Source organism: Helicoverpa armigera, chromosome 31 (assembly GCF_030705265.1).
Source record: "Helicoverpa armigera isolate CAAS_96S chromosome 31, ASM3070526v1, whole genome shotgun sequence".
Taxonomy (NCBI): domain Eukaryota; kingdom Metazoa; phylum Arthropoda; class Insecta; order Lepidoptera; family Noctuidae; genus Helicoverpa; species Helicoverpa armigera.
This window is the reverse complement of record NC_087150.1, coordinates 653,216-679,972: the sequence shown is the minus strand read 5'-3', so window position 1 is coordinate 679,972 and position 26,757 is coordinate 653,216. Positions and strand designations below refer to the sequence as shown.

The window sequence follows — 26,757 nt, the reverse complement described above, 5'->3', positions numbered from 1 at the left end:
GACTATCGAACAACAGTTCATTTTTATTTATATAGATAGATAGAAGATAGATGTTAATTTATTTCACGAGTAAAACCGCAGGCTAAAGCTAGTATAACACAAAATACTTACCAATATTAGGATAGAGTCGTGGCGTCGGGTCTCCATCGATTGACTTCTCCTTGTCGCCCCATGGCATCGTAGAAGCACTGAGCCTAAGAAAAGAAAAAATATTCAAATTATTATGAGATAATTTGAATTAAATTTTGCAAATACACAATTTACACTAACGAAGGCTTTTTTGTTTGATTGAACTTACTAATCCCAGGATTTCTTAGTTAGATAATTCAGAGTTAGATAGAGGATAACTTTCATTCAGGTGAGATAAGTTGTTCCATAGAATATGGGTGAAGAAGGCTTGCAGATGCTAGTGCATATGCTTAGACATCTATAATATAAAAATGAATCGCAAAATGTGTTGGTAAGCGCATAACTCAACAACGCTTGGACCAATTTGGCTAATTATTTTTTGTTGTGTTTGTTATTGTCAGGAGAAGGTTCTTATGAAAAAAAATAGGGTAAAGTAGAGAAGTCAGTTGACGGGAGCGAAGCCGCGGGCAAAAGCTAGTTATAAATATTAATGTGGATGTGTTAATGACTTACCAACTTCCATGTTTGTCAGGACCGGAAGAAACATCAGCTTCTACAATATAAACAAAAGATATAGTTAATAATAATGTTATTAGTTTTTTCAATTTAATAAATGATTGATTATCTGTGAAACTTTCATTATTTGGTTCATCAAGAACACTGTCAACACTTTACAAGGTATAGAAAAACGTTAGAATAAAATGGAATATAGGATCATAGAGTCCGATTTGGCACGGGACCCGGAAACGTCGTCAATAATCGAAATATATGCGGTTTATCGGTCACTACGAAATTAAAAATACAGACACAATTAAAATAAAAAAAACTTCAAGACAATATTATACTCACGTCTACCAGCGGAATTCTTCAAGGAGACATAGTCGTCCTGTTTGCGGTCCACCTCGTCTATGTTCGGCTGATCTGCGGCCAGGCTGCCGGCCGGTACCCCGCCGTTGGATTGCGGCTGATCTTCTAGTGATCTGAGGAGGAAATACGTTATTGAGTTAGCTATAACAATGGACAATTTCACGTATAGATGTTTTATATGAAAACGGCTGACCCATAAAGTAAATAAATATTCATTTTTCAAACAAAGTAAATAGAATAAAATGTGCTAAAATTAGAACACAATATAAAAGTCAGTCATTACAAACAACTGAAATTCTCCCTTGAAAACTGACAGCTGTCAACTGGTCAAAACATACGATACTCCTAACTTTATCTCTGCTTTACACATGATGTTGTAAATTATAAAAACGAAAAAAAAATTTTTTACAATTCGCCATAGAATATCATAAAGTATATGCTATAGGATTTAATGTGATTGTGAACGACACACCCTGTATGCACATTATCGATATGGCAACATTTTGTAAGGATATAGGGTATTATTGTTACTGAACTAATGAAACTCTGCAGTAACATAGCTTAAATATCACAAATCATCCTCCGAGCCTTTTTCCCAAACTATGTTGGGGTCGGCTTCCAGTCTAACAGGATTCAGCTAAGTACTAGTGCTTTACAAGAAGCGACTGCCTATCTGACCTCCTCAACCCAGTTACCCGGGCAACCCAATACCCCTTTGGTTAGACTGGTGTCAGACTTACTGGCTTCTGACTACCCGTAACGACTGCCAGGGATGTTCAATGACAGCCGGGACCTACAGTTTAACGTGCCATCCGAAACACAGTCATTGGTGTATAAGATATACTTAGAAAGTACATACAAACTTAAAGTTGCATTGGTACTTGCCTGATCTGGAATCGAACCCGCGCCCTCATACTCGAGAGGTTGGTTCTTTGCCCACTAAGCCACCACGACTTACAATCTTAATACTTAAATATCACAAAAGGTATAAATTAATTTGTAGTCTCACTAAGAAACCAATTACATACCTGCCAGTATCATTAGCGTGATCCACAGAGTCGTTATGTCCTTCATTGGCCCTCTGATTGGGGCGCAGTACGAGGCGCTTGCGCGACGGCTTCAGGCAAAGCTTGTCTTCTAAACTCGCGTCTGTTTCTTCTAGACCGTCGAATAGGGATTTCTGGGGAGAAAATTTGGTGTAAGAAACTGGGAAATTCCATTTTTTTAGTCGGTTAAAAGACAATGTAAAATAGCAATAATTGAATCCGACTAATATTATAAATGTGATTTTGTGAGAATATATGGATGTATGTTTGTTATTCTTTCACACAAAAACGACTGGACCGATTCGGTTGAAATTTCGTATGTAGATAGGTGATACCCTGGATAAACACATTGGCTACTTTTTATCAATATATCACGCGGGCAAAGCCGCGGGCGGAAGCTAGTTATGTGTTAAAATGGGAACGTCTTTATGTGAAGTCGGTCTAAGAGAGTGTAAAATAGAAATCATTTGGGTAGCCTTTTTAACACGCCCATACTAGCTTGTTGTATACGTATGTAAGAAAATTTTGGAATCTTATATAAAAAGGACAAAAAAATCACGTTTTATGTATGGAACCCCCCAAAATATTTATTCTATTCTAGTTTTCATTATTTGTTGGTATAGCGGCAACAGAAATACATCATCTGTGAAAATTTCAACTCTCTAACTATGACGGTTCATGAGATACAGCCTGGGCACAGACGGACGGACAGACGGACAGAGGAGCGAAAACAATAGGAATCACAAGAAAAGTTAATATCTATTCCTAAAACCTGTCTGTAATCTGTATTTCTGGTTGTTGGAAATCCAAATAAATAAACAAGTAAATAGGGTCCCGTTTCACCCTTTGGGTCATCATCATCCTCCTGCCCTTATCCCAATTTTATTAGTGGTCGGCGCAGCATGTTTTCTTCTTCCATACTCTTCTATCTGCCGTCATCTCACAAGTAACATTCTTTCTTACCATATCTACTTTCACACAATCCATCCATCGTTTCTTTGGTCTTCCTCTTCCACTATATCCGTCCACGTTCATACTCATCACCTTCCTCACAACTTGACTCTCATTCCTTCGCATCACATGCCCATATCACTTTGAGTACGGAACCCTAAAAAGACTTTCTGTGGATAAGGTACCTTATCGCTGCTAGCTCGCGGGGTGACGGTGAGTCGTATGGCGGTGGGTGACGTCACGCGGTACGCCGCACTGTTGGAGCTGTCTAGCACTGCCTTTACTGCCGCTGGGTTTGTGGGCTTTAGGACATCTTCTGCTGTTGTCGCTGTGGAAGACAAATATTTTAAATAACAATGAAACACCTTAATTTCACTAAAAAAATTACCATTTGATTATAACCCTTAAATTGCATCTCATACGAATAACTTTATAATGCAATATAAGAAGTCAACGGCGCACGGTGGATCGAAAATCGGCTGTAGAAGACATAGGATCTCGATGTCTTAAATGTTTTTTTTTTTTGCTGGAAATGACTTCTGCCGATCATTACTGTTCTATAAAATGTCATATGAAGTAATTGTGTGCACAAATGGAGGAGTTATAATTTTTATAAGAAAAAAATGTATGGAGCTGACATGAAAAATGAAGATATCTCTGGAATCGCAAGGTTGGCCGTTATATCCTTGCACTCTGTTATAGTACTATTTATTTATGATTTTTTGACATACTTCATATCGCGGCATCACTTGCGATTTTTTTTTTAAAAATCATCAAAATTAAAAAATAAAAAATGTTTAGGATATGTTCATTTTAATGCTTAAATATGGCTATACCAAGTGTAGTTAGTTAGTTACAGCCTATTTATCGTCCCACTGCTGGGCACAGGCCTCCTCTCACACGGAGAAGGATTGAGCATTAATCACCACGCTTGCTCAATGCGGGTTGGTGATTTCAGACTATATAGTCCAGGTTTCCTCAAGATGTTTTCCTTCACCTTTTTATCAGCCATTGGTGTCTAAGATATAATTAGAAAGTACATACAAACTTAGAAAAGTTGCATTGGTACTTGCCTGACCTGGATTCCTGGATTGACCTGGATACCAAGTGTAACTTACAATATTTTTTATGCTTATTTGAAATTACATGGTAATTATGACTTACATAATAATGTAATCTTGACTAATACCTACCTCAAGTCCACATTAACTAATGATTAATAAAACTTAATACCTATGTACCTGTTAAAAGGATACGTGCCATAATAATTAGATAAACGTGATCATTACTCAATTACAATAAATGGTAAACTATTGTATGATTAAAAATAAAAGTAAATTATATAAAAAATGAACTTAACCTACCCTAACATAAACAATAAAAGTTAACTTATTTTATAATTCGTCACCATCAGAATCCACTTCAGAATCAGGCTCTACAATAGATATAACTTCTAAGAACTCTGTCGGAGCTTCCTGATCCTGAAGTTGCAATAGTTCTACTGTTTCCTTAAAATATGTCTGCCGCTTGTGGGCATCTAATTTTGGTCTTGTGAAAGAAATTAGAGGATCAGAAGAGATGATAAGCATATTGAGGATATCCTCGTTTGATGCTTGTCGACTCTTTTTCCTCGAATGGTGTTCTCTGAACCTCCTAAAGTCTTTGTTTCGGGCCTCTGAAGCTTCTTCCGAAAGACTTCCAATTGGTACAATAGCATTTTCTGCAATTATGTCCCCTCCGTGAATCAACAATTTGTGGACGGTTGATGACATATAGTACCAATCATACAGTTCCACGTATTTTTCAGCGGTTGTTCTAGCGTATTCTTTAAATTTCGGCACGTCTATAATCTCTCCAGATGTGATAGCTTGCAGAATCACAGAAAATCTGCGTATTAGGTCTTCATCTAATCCAGTGATCGCTGCAGTTTTATCAGGAAATTCAAAAAACCGCCTTGCTGTGTTCCCGTCATTAGTTGTGCCTGATCCTTGCTTAACGATGTCAATCAAAAGGTTGAGATCATCTTTGAATCGATCTTGAATGAGTTTTTTTCGTGAATGCAATAACTCTTGATGACCTTCTCCTCTTGCAGACCACTTTTTGAAGTCGAGACGATACGCTATGTGTAAAAGACATTCCATCACATTAATGCGGGCATGAAGTGTTGATAATCCGAACTCATACACACCAGAAGAAATGGTTTTTGACGCAATGACATCTAACTTATTCATTTCTGTAGGCTTAGCCAAACACAGGTAGCAGGCCGCATTTGACTTAGCTTCAGACAGATATGTACAAATTTTGCCGTCAATCATCGTCATCATTAATTTGTGACTAATTTCATGTCCTTGACATTTTGAGGGAACGAGAGCTTCAATTTCGTTATCCATTGCAGTTTTTTCATTTATGACAACGTCTTTGGTTTCTTTCACAAAACTAAACTGGACTGGACGGCAATACATAGGTGAGCAGGGTTTTGGATTCACCCATACGGTATCACCGTCAGCTGTCAACTTTAATGGAACCAAAGACGTCATAAATATGCTGGAATCATCTTGACCACTCTCTATGTTTTGCTTATATCTACTTTGGTTAGATGCACCGTCAAATCCCCACTTTGATATTAATATCAATTGTTTATTTTGTATCGCATCAGTATTACGAATAGTTTCAAAAATTCTGTTCACTGTTAAATCTAGTAACGCTTGTAGTGCAATCTTAGCAGATGAATCCGTTACAGTCACAAATGCCTTCGGAGGGTAGCACTGTAGCTTAGCTTTTTGCACTTTATAGTAAGAAGGATATATCTCCTTTGAACCTTCTCGAATAGTCGTTTCCCTTAATGTTATATATTGCCATTTCGATAGTTTTAATGAAAGTAGCAAACCCAGTGCTTTTTCTGGTGAAAATATTGTTGAAGGAGCTGGTTTGTTCAACATTTCCTTAATTTTTGCTGCTGCTTCTGGATTTTGGAGCATATGTTCAATAACAGATGCAATATCCTCACGACCATCTCCTTTCAAAAGTGCTGCAGCTGAATAAGCTACTTCATTAGGGTCATCGCCTTTATATTCATCAGATCGTCTCTTTTTCTGCTTGTTACTTAGATCTTCAAACGGCTTTCTAGATCTTTTTGTCATCGTTGAAGTTGATTTCATTGTTGAAGTTGATGGTACAGGTTCAGGTACAGGTTCAGTAGAAATATTTTCACTTGTTGATTCTTTAATGAGCAAATTGGTTTGCACGCAGTTTGGCCAGTCAATATTTGCCTCGAGCCAATTACTGTAATCACGTCTAAAAACTTCACTATTTCTGTGGGATCGTAACCATCTCTTTTGAACTGCCCGTGTAAATCTTCGACAAAATTCTTTCACGGTAACACTGTCTTCGTCTGAAAGGCTAGAGCCCAGTCGAATAACAAGTGTGTTGAACAATATTTCGTGATCGAAAGACAAAGCATCCTGATTTCTCAGAATAACAAACAAATCCAAATTTGTAATAATGCTTTCCATTATTCACGGTAACTTAGTAAAAAGACACGGTAGGATAGATCCCACCCAAAACAAAAATGTGAAAGACTGCCAAGTTCGATAATATGGGAATGCTTCGCCTATAAAAGAAGTGAGATCTGAATAAGTACCAAGTTCCATACACATACCTCGGGTAAAAATAGTTACTTTTTCATGATGTTACTTGGCAAGTTTTCACACACCTTGTTATAAACCTACTAAACGCAATGAATCAAGTATTTAATTTTCTATTAAAACTTGCCAAGTAACATCATTAAAAAGTAACTATTTTTAACTGAGGTATGTGTATGGAACTTGGTACTTATTCAGATCTCACTTCTTTTATAGGCGAAGCATTCCCATATTATCGAACTTGGCAGTCTTTCACATTTTTGTTTTGGGTGGGATTTCATTTATTTTTGTAAGGTTGTTTATTTTATTTTTTTCTTATGATGAAGTTAGTTAAAGAAATGTCTCATTTATACTATATTTTAGATTTTATAATATGCACTATGTTTCTTACAAAGAAATGAACACGATTAACTAAATGGACTAGATTTACCAACTGACTGATATGACATGTTATCATATATTATTTTCGTGGATCAAAGTTACACATTCGTTATTTTCGAAAGTGATTCACACTTGGCCGTTTTCAGATTTTTACTCTACTTTGACTAAATACAAACCTTTGTACCATTCGAAGATATATTATATAAATATAGATAAATTTAGTTCGTTTTAGTTCCTTAGGGGTATAAATTTACACCGGGTATAAAACACCTTCATTATTTTGAAACCGACTCACACTTGGCCATTTTCAGATTTTTCCCTTTACCTTGACATAAAGACCTACCTCCATGCCAAATTTCAAGTCAGTACGACCATTGGAAGTGGTCTAGGTTTTTGATGAGTGAGTCAGTGAATCAGTCAGTCAGTGAGTGTATAGTAAAAATAGCGATTTTCTGACGTCAATATCTCAAGAACTACAATAGGTATATTAATGAAATTTTGTATTTTAGATAAGTGAGGGGGTCTCAACAGATACTAGAAATTTGATACGCGTAAATAAAATAGATTTTGAGTTACAGGGGGGTCGAATTTGGCCCGAAATGGTTCGTGTAATATAACCCACGGCCGGTGTGTCGCTTTTTTTGCTCGAACTTGGCGGACACACTGCCGTGTGTCTAGATGTTAGTATTAGAAATGCTCTAAATGAACTGAAGTTGTGAATCCAATGTTTGACTATTTATTGTTATTGACTAATGATGGTATCACATTTATCTAATTACTTTCATTAAGCTAATCCTGCACTTATTGCTAAATTAGCGAGTACCCCAAATTATTCTGGTCCGTATCCTTTTAACTAGGTATTAAGTTTTATTAATCATTAGCTAATGTGGACTTGAGGCATTAGACAAGATACATATTACGTAATTCATAATTACCATATAATTTCAAATGAAAATCACAAAGTAGGTAATACGACTTTGTGATTTCTTAGAATATTTTGGTCTAAGCATAAAAAATATTGTAATTTACACTTGGTATAGCCATATTTAAGCATTAAAATGAACATATCATAAACATTTTTTATTTTTAATTTTGACGATTTTTAAAAAAAAAATCGCAAGTGATGCCGCGATATGAAGTATGTCAAAAATTCATAAATAAATAGTACTATAACAGAGTGCAAGGATATAACGGCCAACCTTGCGATTCCAGAGATATCTTCATTTTTCATGTCAGCTCCATACATTTTTTTCTTATAAAAATTATAACTCTTCCGTTTGTGCACACAATTACTTCATATGACATTTTATAGAACAGTAATGATCGGCAGAAGTCATTTCCAGCAAAAAAAAAAAACATTTAAGACATCGAGATCCTATGTCTTCTACAGCCGATTTTCGATCCACCGTGCGGCGGGGTGACAGCGAGCTTGCAGCTGCCTAAGAATGACAAAACATAACCTTAAAGGTTGCCCACAATAACTGTACAATACATTTGATTTCTAAAAAGTACCTAAAGGAGATGGCCAAAGGAGATGGCCAAATTTTCATAGGAAAAAAACCCAGAATCGACAGCAACGAAATGGGTACCAATGGGTTCATTATTATTGACCTTTGATGGTGCCAAAAAATCCAGCCTGAAATCCATGGGGTATAGGAGCTATATCATATTTTCACAAAAATAAGCTCTGTTGAATTTATGTTGATTTATAAGATTATTGACATCAAGGCACATAAAAAACAAGGTACACTAACATTATACAAGCCAATGGTAATATCCCCATAGTTACAGAGTTTGCCTGGAGATTAAAAGGTCTTGTATTTAACCACTCCAGATACGATTAAGCACCGACCTTGCACATGCAACCTTCACAACTGGCTATGAAATGTTTTTGGAGAAATTGTCTTTGAAAATCGCGCCATGTGACATTGTCAAATATAACAAATGACTTAGCAATGCAAAACGGTCCAATCACGAGTCTGCATTAGTGTTGTAAACTGACGGTCACATACGATAAGTGACCGTCAATTACTATTAAATGACCGGTCACATTGGACATTTATTGTCAGACTGGTCAGATATATTAAATAAGTATTTTTTACTTGGTACAATTATTATTTTCGTCTCAAGCAAATTAAAAACATTATGAATGTGAAATAATACCTATAATTGCCTTTCTAAACCAACATAGTGCATAGATAACCTTTTAAAAAGATAGACTCTCAAGTACGTATTTATTTTTATTGATGTATACTGACAAATCATAGAGTGTCGGCGAAATCTTTTTTTTTTATCGACGTTAAAAATCATCAAATGACCCCTCCCGCTGTGGGTTAGCAGCGGTGAGGGAGTGTCAGACTCTTACTGACTAAAAACCGTCGTGTTCCGTCGTAGGCCTTTTATGTACCAGAGCCGCGGTAACTCTTTCGAACAACCCGCAGCCCCGGCAGGCCTTGGCCCAACTGGGCCCCTCTGGGGTTGCTGACATCTCTTTGAGGAGCGCGTGGAGCAACGCGCGCCGTCGACACGGGTCTGTCGTCTAAGTAGACAGAGGGACGATGAGCCACCGGAACTCACCGCCCACAGACCCACACCTACGGTGGCCGGGAGTCATCTCGCGACACCCGGCGCCCGTTGTGTCTACCTGGTCCAGCACGGCGGCTGGGATGAGAGGTGCGAACTCTCTGGCGTTCCGCCTCCTCCTTCTCGAGCATGATTGCTTCGCAGAAGGAGGCGACGGCATCCCATTCCCTCTCGCCCCGGACCATGGCCTGGATCAGGGCAGGACGCGAGAGGTCGCCGCCGCCTAAAGCCTCGACGAGGACCCAGCGGTGCCCTTCCCATGTGGGGCACACCTGGACTGTGTGGTCCACCGTGTCCTCGGGGCTGTCGACACAGTGGTGACACCCGGGCGCCTCCTCACGACCGATTCGGTACAGGTACCTCCCGAAACAACCGTGTCCGGTGAGGACCTGCGTCATGCGGTACGTGAGGGCGCCATGACTCCTCCCGAGCCACTCCTCAAAGAGGGGACTTACCGCCACCATATGGAGGCGGTAAGTGGGTTGCGACAGTCGCTCCCTCCAGGCCACCATGAGATCGCGCCGGAGCTCTGCCCGCTGCGCGACAACTTGCCGCGGCAGCGGAGTTTCCCCCCGGCGCAGAGCCTCCTCGCGCCAGTCGTACAGGCGCAAGAAGACCCTCGCCTCCAGATCCCACGGTGGCAGTCCAGCAAGTAGGCCAGCTGCTTCGCGGGAGATCGTACGGTACCCCCGGATTAGCCTAATGGCTATCACCTTTTGGGGCACGTTCAGGTAGTGTACAGCACGCGGCCGTACCGAACGTGCCCATACCGGGGCCCCGTAAAGGGCCATGGACCGCATGACCCCCGCGTAGAGTTTACGGCAGGGGGCGTTTGGGCCTCCCAGATTGGGCAGGAGCCTTTTGAAGGCAGCACCTGCCTTCTCCAGTTTGGGGCCCAAACGTCGGAAATGCTCAACGAATTTCCACCGGCTGTCGAGGACGAGTCCTAGGTACTTCATCGCCCTCTCGACGCCGATGGGAACCCCCCCCCCACCGTGACTTGGGAGCCTGAAGGTGGCGCGTTCCGAAGCCCATGAAAGCACATGGCCTCGGATTTGTGCAAGGTCACCTCCAGGCCCAGCAGCTAGATCCTCTCGATGATCGTCGCAACCCCGCGCGTCATTATCTCGGCCGCCTCCTGGTGCGACCTCCCTTGTGCCAGAACCAGCGTGTCGTCAGCGTAGCAGACCACGCTGACGCCGCTAGGGAGGTCGGCGCGCAGCACCCAGTCGTAGCCGATGTTCCACAAGAGCGGCCCAGAACCGTCCCCTGCGGAACACCGCACGACATTTCCCGCCGGGCGAAATCTTATCTTAAAGATCGATGAATGACATTTGGTTAGCTTCGATGATTCTAAAACTTCCGTAGTTTTATAAAATAAAGAAAGAAAAAACGTTTATTTCTAATAAATTCTATTTTTATACAAAAAAAACGATTCTGACGTTGCTGACAATAAATGACAATAAGTGACCGGTCAAATTGGATAAATGTCCAATATGCTCGGTCAGATTAATCGGTCACATATAACGTGACGGTCACTTTACATCTCTAGTCTGCATTCAACTTCTAACGAACATCAAACAGTAAAAGTAAACTTTTTTGTGAACTAAAATCTTGATCGAAAAAACGTTATAAAAAGAGAACCCCATGGTTTTTAGATGATTTGAAATACTTTTTAAAATCCACAAATTATACTGAATCCAATCATACATATGAAGTTCCTGTCGACTCTGGGTGTTTTTTGGCCATCTCCTTTCCTCGATGAGGTGGGATGAAAAGTTACGTGTTGCACTCGAGTGCAAAGATTTTTCACCTTGTGCTCTTTTGATTCCCTCGCTATCGCTCAGGATTCTAATTATTGAAACACTCGCTACGCTCGTGTTTCAATTTTAGAATCCTTCGGTTGCTCGGTCATCAAAATTGAGCCCGCGGTTAAAAAGCAACTTTGCACTCTTGTATAACAAATAACTATTATCGATGAAGGCAACTATTGCTCTGAGTATAATGCCCATTTTCACCAACAAATACCTAAATTTTGGGATCCCCTAAGAGCATTTAGGGAACACTAAATACGAATTTCGTTTTGACCAAAGCTTAAGTGTCCCTTATAAGCTTTAAATATTGGGGAAACCTTTATTCTAAGTGACACTTAGTGAGGGAAACGTTTAGAGACTGTTGGTGAAACAGGCATAAGTGATTATGGGTTCGATATTCAACATCTGCTACCACTAACTGACTGACTGTCAACAGCACAAAACACCTTCAATCTATAGAAATACTCACATGAATCCGGCAGTAAATCCTTGAAAAGTGGCGAGTCGCCGTAAGGCCGGGCCGCTAGAGTTAATATCTGTTCGTGCACGTTACCGCCCGCCGACGAACCCGAGAGGCTGTTGCTGAAACAAATAATATTAGTGTTAGTATGCTGTCAAAGACAAATATGTTTTTTGAATGAAAATAGGCCAATCAAATGAGCAATTTTTTTCAAAATATAATTTAGGGATTTCAAAATGTTTAATGCGCATAGGGCTGTTATCTCAAACTACGCCAAACCCGGACAAACTTTTAAAAAAATCGGACGATTCGGAAAAGTTTTAAAACAAAACAAGACCAAATTTTTTTACCATTTACTTATATTAAATGAGGTGCTTCCTTACATGAAAAATGTCCGGGTTTTCCCAGGACACTTTGAAACCCCGCCCGGACGAATTGTCATTTGCTTAGCCTTTTACCAGCTATGTAGGAGTCAGCTTCCAGTCCAACCGGATGCAGCTGAGTGCTACATAAGAGCAACTGACTACTTCACCTCAACCTAATACGTAGGGTTAAGACAGGTTGTCAGACTTTAAGAGTACCCGTATCAATTGCCAAAGATGTTGAACCACTGTCGATGATGATGATGGTGATGATGATGGATGATGACGATGATGATGTACTTACTTCATGACACTAGTAGTGTTGTTCTGCATGCCGCCGAGCGTCATGCCGAGCCCCAGCGAGCTGTTGTTGCCGAACATACCGCCGCCGAGGCCGCTGTCTAGACCTGGGAAATAAATGCGGAGATTAGTGCATGATATTTAGATTAAAAAATGTCTACAGAATATCATGAAAATATACGTCAGCGAGTTTTAAAAATAACTATTATAAAGGTGAAAGTGTATGTGTTTGTTTGATAATTCTTCACGTGCAAACGACTGAACGAATTTTGATGAAAAATTATTGCCAGATACTGAAGGGTTAAGTAATTTTTGGGCTAAAAAGTGCCACAAACACACACGCACTGAAAGAGAGAGAGAAACACATACGAGATACATACACTTTTTGCGTCGAGTGCTAAAAGATTATATCTCTTCTTAGGGTTGACTGGAAAGAATGCTTATGGCATTAAGTCCGCCTTTGTACATGTCTCATCCAAACTAATATTATAAATGCGAAAGTAACTCTGTCTGTCTGTCTGTCTTTTCTTCACGCCTAAACTACTGAACCGATTTGTGTGAAATTTGGTACAGACATAGTTTGAAACTTGAGAAAGGACATAGGATAGTTTTTATTACAAAAAAAAAAAATATTCCGGACATATAGCGCCATCTATTGGTCAAATCAAAAATCTGCTGGTAGTCACTATTCCACGCGAACGAAGTTGCGGGCAAAAGCTAGTGTTGTATAAATAAATAAAACAACTTACCAGTCTTAAAAGTATTGTTCTGTGTCGGCTGGTTGAACATGGTAGCGCCGAGTTGTCCAAACGCGGGTACTGCCGGCTTCGCTTGAAACGTGTTCGTGCCTAACCCGGCCAGACCGCCTCCTGTAGTGAAGAAAGAGAGGATTATGAAAAACTAGCTTCTGCCAGCGGTTTCACCCGCATCCCGTGGGAACCTCTGCACGAACCCGGATAAAAAGTTGCCTATAGCCCTCCTTGATAATATCTAACACTGAAATAATTTTTCAAATCGGACCAATGGTTCCTGAGATTAGCGCGTTCAAACAAGCAAACTCTTCAGCTTTATAATATTAGTATAGATTATTTAACAGAGTCAAAGGCATGTTTACTGAAATTAGGCTAATTTAAATCAGCACTTTTTCATCTATTACTATAAGAAAAGAAAATATATAATTGTTTGTTTGACGTATTCATCGCTCCGAAACCACTTTGAAGACCGATTAAAAAAAATCTTTCTACGTTGGGAAGTTATATTATCCCCGGTGAACATAGGCTATATTTTATTCGGGAATGGGCAGTAGTTCTAACGAGACGCGAGTGAAACGGCGGGAAAACGGCCAGTGTCAAATAAATTGGTCAACAACTTCATAACGCCGACGTAAAACTGTATCATTTACATGTTACATTCATTTATTAAAAAAAAAACCGGCCAAGTGCGAGTCGAAATCGCGCACGAGGGGTCCCGTACCATTATCTATACATATAATAAATCTGTAAAAAAACTGTGTCTGTACATTGAATATATTAAAAAAATAATAATTGGGTGGGGTTTAGAAACAGTAATGGAGCACAAATCCAAAAAAAATTTTTTGTCTGTTTGTCTGTATGTCTGTTTGTTTGTACACGCTAATCTTCGGAACTACTGGACGGATTTCAATGATTTTTTCTTTGTTGTATCGGTATAAAGTCGGGGCAACATATAGGCTATAATTTATCTTCGAAACTTGAAGACCTGGTGCAGAACACCAACAGATCAACAAAACTATAAGAGATACAAAAATGGTGTCATGACAAAAATTGTTCCACGTGATGAGCATTTTCGGTTGCGAGAATAAATTTGAAGATCTGGAACACCTGATGTGGAACCCCAAGAGCCCAGCTACACTGTAGCATATACGGGTATGACGTTTTAGCAAAAGTTGTTCAATCTGATAAGCAATACGGGTATGACGTTTTAGCAAAAGTTGTTCTATCTGATAAGCACTCTCTGCTGACTTATAAAAAATGAAGATCTAAAACACCTGGTGTGGAACCCCAAGAGCCCAGCTACTCTGTAGCATATACGGGTATGACGTTTTAGCAAAAGTTGTTCTATCTGATAAGCAATACGGGTATGACGTTTTAGCAAAAGTTGTTCTATCTGATAAGCACTCTCTGCTGACTTATAAAAAATGAAGATCTAAAACACATCAGTCTGCAACTTGCTCCGAGGAAATCTCATTGGATCGCGAAGCGCGCTTCCGTTATTGGCATATTTACGCATCTACATCCATATCTCTAGAGAACTTCTGAAGTAAAGAATATGCTACTCATTGTCTCGCGAGTCGGAGACGTTCACTGATACAAATTATACAAAATAAGCATGGTGAATCAAAGAAAGTAATAGTCCGTCTTTTAGATAACCCTAATATAATGGACAACTATTTTTTCTTTTCTTTCACAAACAAAGAACAACGAAGATACAAAACGCTTGAATTTTGTTTACATAGACGTGACATCACGAGCCCCCACTCTCCGACTTTGTTGCGTTAAATCTCATTGTTATTATTGTTATTACCTCAAGAGCCTTTTCCCCAACTACGTTAAGGTCGGCTTCGATGCAACTGAGTACCAGTGTTTTACAGAAAAAGACTGCCTATCTGACCTCCACAACCCGGTTATCCGCTCAACCCAATACCTCTTGGTAAAACTGGTCTCACTTACTGGCTTCTGACTGCCCATAACGACTGCCAAGGATGTTCAATGATAGCCGGGACACACTAGAAAAGACAGCTCCTCCAAAAACCGGTCATTGGTGTCCAAAATATTCTAAGAAAGTACATACGAACTAAGAAAAGTTGCATTGGCAAGTACTTGCCAGACCTGGAATCGCAGTCACACACTCATGCTTGAGAGATTGGTTCTCAAAACACTAGGTCACCACTAATTTGTTTTTTAAGGGTCCGTTCAGAAAAACCACTTAAATGCGGACTAATTAGAATCACTACTTTTATCCCTATGGTCACGCCTTTAGTTCTTAGCGTTTTGTTAAGTCTGCTGTGCTTTTGCTGTTGATGTACACAAGTTAAATATATGGAACGTTTCGAATGATTTTGCGTATTCTGTTGTTTTCCCGTCAACGGGCCCCTTAAATTCAACATCAGACGATCCAGATCTTTAATTTTGCTGACCCCGCAGTCGCTGGCATAAGGGACAGGATCCGCGTACGAAGTCGCGGGCAGAAGCTAGTTTAGAAAATAAGCAAAAAAATCACGTTTGTTGTATGGGAGCCCCTCAAAATATTTATTTTATTTTAGTTTTCAGTATTTGTTGTTATGAAGGCAACAGAAATACGTCATCTGTGAAAATTTCCGCTCTGTAACTATCACGGTTCATGAGATACAGCCTGGTGACGGACGGACAGAGGAGCGAAAACAATAGGGTTCCGTTTTACTCTTTAGGTACGGAACCCTAAAAACGTCTTTGAAGATGCCATTTGATTGTTACATTAATTTCAAAAAAAAAAATCAAAAAGGAGACTTAAAGCATGGCAGTGTCACTAAAGAATTGAATAAATTATACAAATAACTATATTTAAACAGTAGCAAACTTACCCAGCCCAGTCTGTGGGTTGTTGAAGCCGAAAGTAGGCGCCGTGGTGGGTTTGCCGAAGCCCTGTCCCGCGAACAGGCCTCCCGACTGAGATGTGCTCGTGCCGAAAGCCCCGGTGGTCATCGAACCGAATGCTGGCGAAAATATAAAAATAATATTGGTGAAATACTTTGAATTTAATACGTAATATTATAAGGAAAATATTTTTCCACCTGATTATAAAATGTGATGTTAAAAAGTACGGGTTTTGTACTAGGTTAAACTTCATCTTGTTCGAGACTATGGTTTATAACCATACCGGACCACATTTTATAATGACTTGTCATGTTAGTTACACTATTTATGACTTAGAACGGTTGAAGCGATTTGGCTTTAAATAAGCGAGGAGGTAGCTTAGAACTAGGATACATAAGATACTATTTTATTCCCATTTGGGTAGTTTCCTCATATCCTTTCGGGTCCAACAGGATAATTACTACATGCTATACTAATATAATAAATAGGATTTAATTTTCTTTGTACCTCTAAAGGCTCTAAAACTGTTATAGTTCGGCCGTTCAGAGAATGCGTTCCTGACACCTATCAGTTAGTCAGGACTAGTGATGGGCACAACATAACACTGAGTTCGTTACCGTTCCCCCAAAATAAACCGCCGCATTATTTTAAGATTATTTTCGTTTTAAATTGGCGGAATCATTTAAAATTTATATTTTAGTTATTTAAGTGGAAACCAAAAAAAGGTAATATTCATATAATAAAATCGTTTTATTTATTCTTTGTTACAAAGTTACAATCTGTATTTCTATGCAATAAAGTAAGTACATTGAATTGAATGTGCGTACAGAATGTTAATCAGACTCCGATTCGCTTGAGGAGGTGGTGTCTTCATCATCATCTTCGCCTACGTGTATATTACGTTTATATTAGGTATTATCAATAACAGAATCAATCCTGATATCTCGGTCAAAATCTTCCAAAATCAGGTTTTTAGAGCTCTACCTCACTGGGACGCCATGGCGACGTCGCCAGCGGCACAGGTCTGGCTACTTCTGGCATCCAAATGTCGCCAAGTCGAGTGGCCATGGCGTCTCGACAGTCAATTGTTTACGTCGTCGCTCAAGAAATTGCAAGCTGACTGGCGACCACATTGGCGACTGTGTGAGGGAGGTGCGCTTTACCGTGTACATTATAGTGGCTACTGTGGCCACGTCGCCAAGTTGCCACGGTAGCCAGAAGCCACAAAGGGAACTGTAGCTCGTGGCCACGCCTCCAATTTGGCGACGTTACCAAACCGTCGCCAAGTGAGTTAGGTTCCATACATTTCAATACTAACTGCTTGGATACGTAGCCCGCGACGTCGCCATTGGCGTCCTAATGAGGCAGGGCACTTAGTCTTAGCGCACGAAACGACAACAAATGACTATTTAGCGTCACAAAATGACGGCCCATGATGCCATTTGGGGTTACCATTTTCAACCTAAATATAAAAATGCTACTTTCTTTCGCGCGTTCAGTTTGATCATAGTTTTATTTTTATATTTCATAAAAGTTATCCTATAGTCCATTATTTTCAAATTCTTAAAAATAAAAACAAAACGTATTATTTTATATTATAAGTATAACTGTATAAGAACCATCAACCAGAACAGATTACGATACTTGCCTGTTATTTTTAGCACAGCACTACAAATATAAAGCGCTGACATAACCTTGTAATAGCGCAGTATAGATTTAGAAAAATATTGTTTACCAAGTTATTTGACACTCAATTTGGCACAAAATTACAACATTCATTGATTATTATTGATATAATAATGTTGTTTTAATGCTCAACAATTGTTAAAACGATAAACAACCAGCAAAAATATTTTTATCGTACTGCAACGCCATTACAAAGTTACGTCGTCAGTTCAATCGCGATGTGTCAGAAACGCATTCTCTGAGCGGCCGAACTATAATAGACTTGAAAAAATCTTCATCTCGTATCCTTACAACATATAGGACTACGTCACTAGGGAATAGTGTGGCTTTTTAACACCGAATATTTTTTTCAAATCGATTCAGTAATTTCTCAGCCTTTAGGGTGCAAACAAACAAAAGTTTCCTTTTTATTATCCCTACCAATATTATAAATGCGAAAGTAACTCTTGTCTGTCTGTTAAGCTTTCACGTCTAAACCACTGAACTGATTTTAATAAAATTTGGTACAAAGATAGAGTTGACCTTGAGAAAGAACATAGGATAGTTTTTTACCCGGACTTTTGAAGAATTCTCTTGGAAACGCGATATAACTGCACTCTATGCGGGCGAAGCCGCGGGCGGAAGCTATCACTATAAAATATGGGAATAATACATACCAGGAGCCTGAGTCCCGAAGCTAGGCGCCTGCGTCTTTGCTCCGAACACGCCGGTGGAGCCGAAGCCGCCGAAGCCGGTGCTCGTCGGCGCTGTGCCGAAGCCGGAAGTCGCCGGCTTCGCGCCGCCGAATAGGAGGCCGCCGGTTTGTTGCTGTAGGATAACAGGTGTTGGTTAGTGTTTGAGTTGACAAAAAAATGTAGACAATTTTAGAGAAAATATGTATAATGAAATATATCCTATATGTGTTGTATTGTTGTAAAATGTTGTATTCTTTATTCTTCCTGGCTGTATAATGATTTGTAAATGTTTTTTTTTTTGTTAAGTACCTTTATTGTCAAAATCAACTTTTCGACACAAATGTAAATTTGTTGAAGAATAAATAAGTAAATCTGAAATAATGGCTGGGAATTGTAGCTAATAACAGCTACTATTAAAGTAAAAAAAACCTTGTGTAAATTGACGTATCTGTTTTAAAACTACAATGCCTTAATAGACAAAAACAAACCCACTCTTATACAGTGGTTCAGAAGTAGGTACTATTTAGAGTTTGTTAGTTTTAATGCGCTAAACCCAGGAACAAATACGCCGATCAAAAAAGCTCTCAGTATAAGATAGCCTGTTTATCAAAGAAGGAAAAATTTACATAGTGCGCGAAGAAGTAAAGGGACGCTAATGTGGAATGATTATAAAAAATGCGCCTTTTTACTATAAATAAAACCAAGTAATTTTTAAATTATTATCTAATTCTAACTTTAGTATTAATATTGATAATCTCACCTGTGGTTGTGTGTATCTCACCTGTGGCTGTGTGTTAGTCCCGAAGCCGAACGTGGAGGTGTTTGTGCCAAAAGTGGGCGCCTGAGTAGTAGTAGCACCGAATAAGCCCGTGCCACCTGTATTTCAAAAATACATAATATAAATAAAAATAAAACTAATCTTATGACTTGTACTATACTGATAAATGCGAAATGGTTAGTTATGTTTACACGCATAAGCTATGATTTTTTACGAAACAGCAATAATATAGTTTGTATCTAGTTGCGGGAAGCTAGTCTAGCTAGTCTAACTGTAAACTTTTAGTCAGCCAATAGTTTTTTCGGTATCAGTATACATTATTTATTAGTATACATTAATCAATATGTAGATGAATAGTAGTACACACATAATAACTATCAAGTACTTAGCCAATATCAGATTGACTGAAAACTTTGATTGAATTCAAAATTTTCGTAAACATATGTATTAACTTTCTGTCTGTCGACTGTTTAGCAGTGTGCTTTACTCAGAACGGATCTGACAATTGATCTGAAAATTGAGTGCTGTCTCAACGTAATTTGGACCTTGAAATGTGCTGATTTTCCTACTTTGAATACTTTGGCAACTAGAAACAAACTTATTTATATTTTTAACGTTCATAAGTGCTTGTAAAGGCCTAAGTGAAATAATCATTTATTTTGCATTTATTTATTCAAATCATTTTAAATAAATACTATTTTCTTCAAACTCACCAGTAGCAGGCGTAGCCCCGAAGGCCGGTTTAGCCTGTCCGAACAGCCCCTGCGTGGCGGGCTGCGCTGGAGTCGCCGCGAAAGAGAACGACGATGTAGGGGCTGTGGCGCCGAAGCCGCCGCCCAGGGCGGAGCCTCCGAACACTGAGTTGGAGCTCGTGGTTGCTGGTTGACCGAATGCTGGAGGGGAAGTAATGGTATAAGTCAGTTTTAATACGCTTTTACCGTATGTAACTATCTAATGGAAACTACGGTAACCAATTTAACTATCGTCCAAGAATCGTAGCATCATGAAAATTGTCAGCTGTATGTAGTTCTGATGACAATACAATAATATGGTACTGTCGAACTGATCTGATGATGGAGCCGGAAGATATGAACTGGAACATCGTATCATAGCTCTGTTTGTGTTTTGAATAAATGACTTTTTAACACGCTTATATTAGCTACCCTTGTAACTATGTATGTAACAAAATCTTGAAATCTTAATTTGACCCACTTCCCTGTGGGTCCCAAATTTTGCACACGCTCTGAGTTCCGATGACAATAGACGACTGTATTTAATCATTATTTTTTTGTTATGTCCTCCGCTTTACAAATCGACTCCATCCAAAGGTTGTCTGTAAGAGATTGCTTTTGAGCGATAAGACCGCCTATTGTACTCACAAATATTTGTTTGTAATGTCCTTGTCCATGATTGGTGTACAATAAAGAATATTCTATTATATTTTCATGTTATGTTTACTCACAGGTGTTGCCGAACAGCGGCTTGTTCTCCGTCTGCTGTTGGAAGCCGCCGAACACAGCACCGCTGCTGCCCTTTCGACCAGCCACATAGTCTTCTAGACGCAACTCTTCCAGGGATTTGTTCTCATATTCCTGGGGAGAAAGAATGGGAAAATAGGTAAGAAATATCACTTACACAATACAGGTAAATAACGGTACATTTGAAAGTAAATTGTTAAGTTACATTGCACTAAAACGAAAGTCGTTTATATGATAGGTAGGTTGGTAACATTATAACGATTGATTCCAAATGCAAAGGTTGGACATGGAGTAAGTTTAACGATAATTCTGGATTAGTTCGAAAAAAGTATTCCCGTGTTAAGAAAACAGTGAAATTGGCCCTAATGTATGATAAACGGCGTAAAATTCCACGTCCTGCGGACAGTCGCATTATGGCGACATTCATCATTTTGTTATCCATGGTCTGAAATCAGCAACCCGCATTGAGCAAGCGTGGTGATTAATGCTCAATCCTTCTCCGTGTGAGAGGAGGCCGCAGCCCGGCAGTGGGACGATGCAAAGACTTATATGCCCTATAAGGATGTATGTATGCCGACAAAAACTTTGGCGGAACACAACTGACCTTCATACAAGTAATACAATGATGCTTGATGTTGACATTCTGCGAGGTGCCAGACTTGACGACCACGTCGGTGCCGACTACCGGGTTGTACTTGACGTGTGCTGTGCCCGACGCCTGCTGTTGCTGTTGACCGAATGCTCCTGCTGTGGAAAATAGGATAATATTAGTGCAATGTTAAAGAAAATGTTGTTTGAAAAATCGACTATAAAGTTGTGGGAATAAAGGTTATATTTCAATAGCAGTTTGATGACAGCACTATGATGAATAGAAGCCTTTAAGTAATTTTGATGGGAGGACTTGGAGGACTGTATGTTTCATCAAAATCCATTAGGTACTTTTTGCGAAAAAGAGCAACAAATATACATGCATACACAGAAGCATGATGAAGATGATTTTCGATTTCTTTTACACAATCTAATCGTCATCTCAGTCGCCATATTGGATTTGACACAGTCACAAAGACATTTGGGTAAAAGAGACATCATCCTTTGACTGTTTCGTAGATGTGACGTAATAAATCACATACATATTTTTTAATTCCCTCGCTACGCAAGTTTGAACGCGGGTAAAAGCTACAAATGTTCACCTATTTTCTAACAAAAGCTCTTCCACATACAGACAAACTTACCAGTATTATTAGAGAACAGTCCACCTCCGATGGTGTTGTTCTGTTGTCCGAATAGTCCGGTACCCGTGGCTGGTGTGGATCCGAACAGACTGCCGGAAGCCGCACCAGTTGTACTTGTGCTGCCGAAGCCAAAACCTGGTGGAATATTGTATAAGTTAAATAATAGGGTAGTTTCCAGGGTCGAAATAATGAAATAATATTTAGTCCGCTTTTTAGATAATCAAAAAATATTGGATACGTATTTTTTCTTTTTTTTAATTAAACATAAAATGACAAAGATAATACACTTCAAAAATTAGGAGTGGGGGCCTTTTACGTCACAGTGTCCTGAAAATTGTAGCAACTTGTGACGTCACACTCAACTTTAACACGCTATATCTTAACAAGTTCTGATCCAATTTAAAAAAGAAAAAATACGTATCGCTTAATTTTGGACAATCTACAAGACGGACTGTTTATTATTTTTTAGGAAACTAGCCTATTGCGGAAAAAAAAACTACTGCCCAAGGCATATAGAGTCAGACTTTTTGTAGGACAGATAATCGGACCGATGTTTTGCAGGACGTGTTTGTTGCACTTTATCTGCGCGTGTGTTTTATATTTTTCTCCTACAAAATTCTAAAAAATATTGGATACTTACGTTTCATATTTTATTTTATCAAAACATTAATATTCTTTAGACATTGTTTGTGACGACACGTTAGTGTAAAATTTATACAGGCGCAGGTCACTCGAATCTGTCAAATATTGTCAATCAAACATCAACCTTCCACTATTGTCATAAAGTTGAAAATCTATTGAAGACTTTTGACAGATTGACGTATATCGTCTGTACCAAAACGTGACGTAACACAAAATTCAATCGTGTTATACATTAGTTGTTATTTTTCTATGAGAGAAATAGAAAAATTACATGCCCATTATTTTAGGGTTTCTAAAATTGTATACCAATTACTTTCCTTTAATTATTATTTATTAAATAAATTCTCACCAGTAGGCTTAGCCCCGAAAGCGGTCTGATTATGTTGATTCCCAAACAGTCCCCCGCCTACGGTAGAAGTATTTCCGAATAGGCCTCCGCTGGCCGGCTGAGGGGCTCCGAAACCGAAGCCCGATGTGCTCGCGCCGAAGCCCGCTGTGGAAGTGGACGCTGTTGAGCCACCAAACAGGCCTCCTGTGGTGTTTGTGGAGCCAAATAGGCCTGGGAAGAAATTGGAGTGGGTTAGAGATTTATGAAATCTATACTAATACTATAAAGCTGAAGAGATTGTTTGTTTGTTTGCTTGAACGCGCTAATCTCAGGAACTACTGGTCCGATTTGAAAATTTCTTTCAGTGATAGATAGCCCATTTATCGAGGATGGCTATAGGCTACTTTTTATCCCGGTACGGGAAGTAGTTCCCACGGGATGCGGGTGAAACCGCTGGCAGAAGCTAGTCTTTTCTATAGAAGAAGTACATATCTTCTGTATACCTAATTATTTTATATACAAGTTAGTTCACATACCTCCACCCGTAGTCTGCTGGGTCGACGTAGCAGCCCCGAAGGCAGGCGGGGCTCCAAACGCGCTGGTACCCGTCGCCGGCTTGAAGCCGCCGAACGGAGACGCCGTCGACGTACCCGCGTTGAACGACCCTGGAGGATGAAGAGGAAATTATTGACCTTGACCTTGGGATTTCGACCTTGGACCTGATTTCGGACTTGGTGTGACCTTGAGTTGTGTTTTGTTTATTTTTTAAAGTAAAGAAGTTGGGATGTTGTTTTGAATGGTCTTTGTTTTGTGTAGTGGTCTAAGATAATAATTTTGAAAAAGCTAGACTAATATACACTGTGGAGTTTATTATAGGCATTTTATTAAACAGTGCCAAATACGTAAGCTCGAATATACTATAAATAATAGTTCATCTGTAATACAAATAATATCTTTTAAAACTTCTTTCAACAGTTTTAGAGATAAATACTTCATGACCTTGAAACATGTCCTTGAAAATGTATTACAATAATATTGCATACATGTACCTACGTATTATCTTTATCATGGCTTTGTTTAATCTATGATTGCCATTCACAGCTGATATTGAATTTCATTGTTTTGATTACATTATAAGTATTCATTAGTCACATTCTGTATAAAAATATAAACAAAACATTGTACATAACGTATAAGACTCGGCAAACTTAATGTCGCCAGGGAACAATGACTTCAAATAAAGAGCGTATGTTAATACCTACATATGCGTATGTTTGTACGCGATCATCTCATGGTTGGCTAGACCAATTTTGATGAAATTCTCAGCATAGCATTTGTCAAACTTAAGAGAAAATTTTAAGTTACATTTTATTGAAGTCAGTTTTATATTTTTTGAAAAAGTTTTTAACTATAAGCCTTTAGCGGAGATGCGACAAGGGTATGTTAACCTGTGTATTTTAGGCCAAAAAAATACTAAGACATTGAAAGTCAATAAATAAAAAACATATTAAATAACCGACTTCCAAAAACTCGCTACGAAATTCAGTATCAAAATAAACACCAGCACATTTCAAAGAAAACATTTTCCCCAACACAGTAATCGAACTCGCATACCTACTGCGCAAAAGATAGTGCGAGCTAAAAATATCCATGACTCAGGCCTACGTCACACATATTTGTATGTATGAGTCATCTGATTTGTGACGTCATGGAAAATTTCTGAGTAAATTGCGCAGCAATATAATATTGGGTGGAAAGGGTACTTTACATCGGTAAGCAAAAATTATACATAAAATCCCTACTAATATTATAAATGCGAAAGTTACTGTCTGTCTGTTACGCTTTCACGTCTAAACCACTGAAATGGTTTCAATAAAATTTGGTTCAGAGATAGAGTTGACTTTGAGAAAGAACATAGGATAGTTTTTATCCCGGACTTTTGAAGAGTTCTTTTGGAAACGCGATATAACCGAACTCGACGCGGGCGAAGCCGCGGGCGGAAGCCAGTATACTCATATAAAGAGAAAAACAATTGTTTGTTTGGACTCTAAAGAAGAAACTACGAAACCGATTTGAAAAATACTTTCACAGTTGGAAAGCTACACTCTTCCCGAGTAACATAGGCTATATTTTATCCCGGTACGGCCAATAGTTCTCACGGTACGCGGGTGAAACCGCGGGAAAACTGCTAGTATGCTATAAGCTTAGAAAACACTAAACCGATATGAAAAATTCTTTCATTGTTTTCCGGGAAGGGGCGAAAGTTTCCACGGTAAGCGGATGCAACTACCAGAAACTAGTCTTACCAGGGAGTATTGAGTTGCCCGGGTAACTGGGTTGAGGAGGTCAGATAGGGCAGTCGCTCCTTGTAATGCGCTGGTGCTCAGCTGCATCCGGTTAGACTGGAAGCCGACCCCAACATAGTTGGGAAAAGGCTCGGCAGATGATTTTAAGAAAACAGTAGAAGACTTACCAAAATTGGTCGTGTTGGAACCAAAAGCTGGTTTCTGGAACATGGTGTCTATTTTTCCGGGTTTTCCTTATAATCCAATTGTTTGACTTCACTTATAAACTATTTTTTATTAGACTTTGAACATCATGACTTCTGAAACAAGAATATACACATTATAATACAAATACAAAATGAAAATGTTTTTATTTTCTTTCACGTAAAAAATACCGAATGGATTTTGATGAAACTTAGCTTATACATCAGAATAGCATATAGGCAAATTTTATACATATGTGTGGACAATAGTGCCCTCGTTATACATAAGAATGTTGCTTTGTTAGAATTTTACTACATAACTGCTGAGCCATTTTGGATGTAATTTTAGATGGACGTAAATGAACGTACGTAGATATAATATGAAATAGCCAGAACCGGGAATCAAAATATTTCTTACGCACGGGAATCGAACCCGTGGTAGACATAGTTAAGCATAGAGTTTTGGCTCTGACCATGAATTAGTTTCATAAATCTGCTATCTATATTATAACTATTATAGTTGTTTCCAGCGGCCCGACTCGGGAATCGAACCCGAGACCTCGGGCACAGCTGCCCCGGTTGCGACCACTAGACCAACGAGGTAGTCTAGCAATATAAAAAGATTACTTCAGTCTAGAATCTAGGCTATCTTAGTGCCAAAACCAGTTCAGTAGTTTCATCGTGCAAGCGTAACAGACAGACATACAATTACTTTAGCATTTACATATAATAGAATCCCTACTTAATATTATAAATGAGAAAGTAACTCTGTCTGTCTGTTACGATTTCACGTCCAAACCACTGAACTGATTTTATTTAAATTTGGTACAGAAATAGAGTTGACTTTGAGAAAGAACATAGGATAGTTTTTATCCCGGACTTTTGAAGGATTCTCTTGGAAACGCGATATAACCGAACTATACGCGGGCGAAACCGCGGGCGGAAGCTAGTAATCAATAATTCAGTTGACTAAATGATATCATAATCAGAAGCGACGACCTACTCAAATACGTAGGTTTTGACGCTACGTCATAAGCTTATTGTGTGTCTGGTGATTCAATATAAGATTTCGACGCATTGAACACCTACTTTTTTAGGGTTCCGTAGCCAAAATGGCAAAAACGGAACCCTTATAGTTTCGTCATGTCCGTCTGTCCGTCTGTCCGTCTGTCCGTCTGTCACAGCCGATTTACTCGGAAACTATAAGTACTACAGTGATGAAATTTGATGGGAATATGTGTTGTATGAACCGCTACAAAAATATGACACTAAATAGTAAAAAAAAGAATTGGGGGTGGGGCCCCCC

The 26,757-nt window shown here is 39.0% G+C and overlaps 1 protein-coding gene and 1 long non-coding RNA gene across 2 annotated transcripts in view; both read right to left on the bottom strand.

Moving 5' to 3' along the window:
• LOC135119218 (uncharacterized) overlaps positions 1 to 26,757 on the bottom strand; it is an 82,823-nt gene that overhangs the window by 33,941 nt on the left and 22,125 nt on the right. The window lies entirely within an intron of this gene.
• Positions 1 to 26,757, bottom strand: part of LOC110380284 (nuclear pore complex protein Nup98-Nup96) — a 64,885-nt gene that overhangs the window by 31,877 nt on the left and 6,251 nt on the right. The window contains exons 2-19 of the mRNA XM_064043153.1: positions 25,437 to 25,568; positions 23,500 to 23,628; positions 22,985 to 23,194; positions 21,994 to 22,128; positions 21,366 to 21,508; positions 20,746 to 20,875; positions 19,997 to 20,176; positions 19,287 to 19,381; positions 18,488 to 18,638; positions 16,133 to 16,264; positions 13,284 to 13,403; positions 12,539 to 12,641; positions 11,882 to 11,994; positions 3,179 to 3,321; positions 2,025 to 2,176; positions 979 to 1,109; positions 643 to 682; positions 112 to 194 (exon numbers count right to left, since the gene is read on the bottom strand). Coding sequence (XP_063899223.1) covers positions 112 to 194; positions 643 to 682; positions 979 to 1,109; positions 2,025 to 2,176; positions 3,179 to 3,321; positions 11,882 to 11,994; positions 12,539 to 12,641; positions 13,284 to 13,403; positions 16,133 to 16,264; positions 18,488 to 18,638; positions 19,287 to 19,381; positions 19,997 to 20,176; positions 20,746 to 20,875; positions 21,366 to 21,508; positions 21,994 to 22,128; positions 22,985 to 23,194; positions 23,500 to 23,628; positions 25,437 to 25,479 — 2,233 coding nt within the window. The 5' untranslated portion in view covers positions 25,480 to 25,568. The remainder of the gene's footprint in view (positions 1 to 111; positions 195 to 642; positions 683 to 978; positions 1,110 to 2,024; positions 2,177 to 3,178; positions 3,322 to 11,881; positions 11,995 to 12,538; positions 12,642 to 13,283; positions 13,404 to 16,132; positions 16,265 to 18,487; positions 18,639 to 19,286; positions 19,382 to 19,996; positions 20,177 to 20,745; positions 20,876 to 21,365; positions 21,509 to 21,993; positions 22,129 to 22,984; positions 23,195 to 23,499; positions 23,629 to 25,436; positions 25,569 to 26,757) is intronic.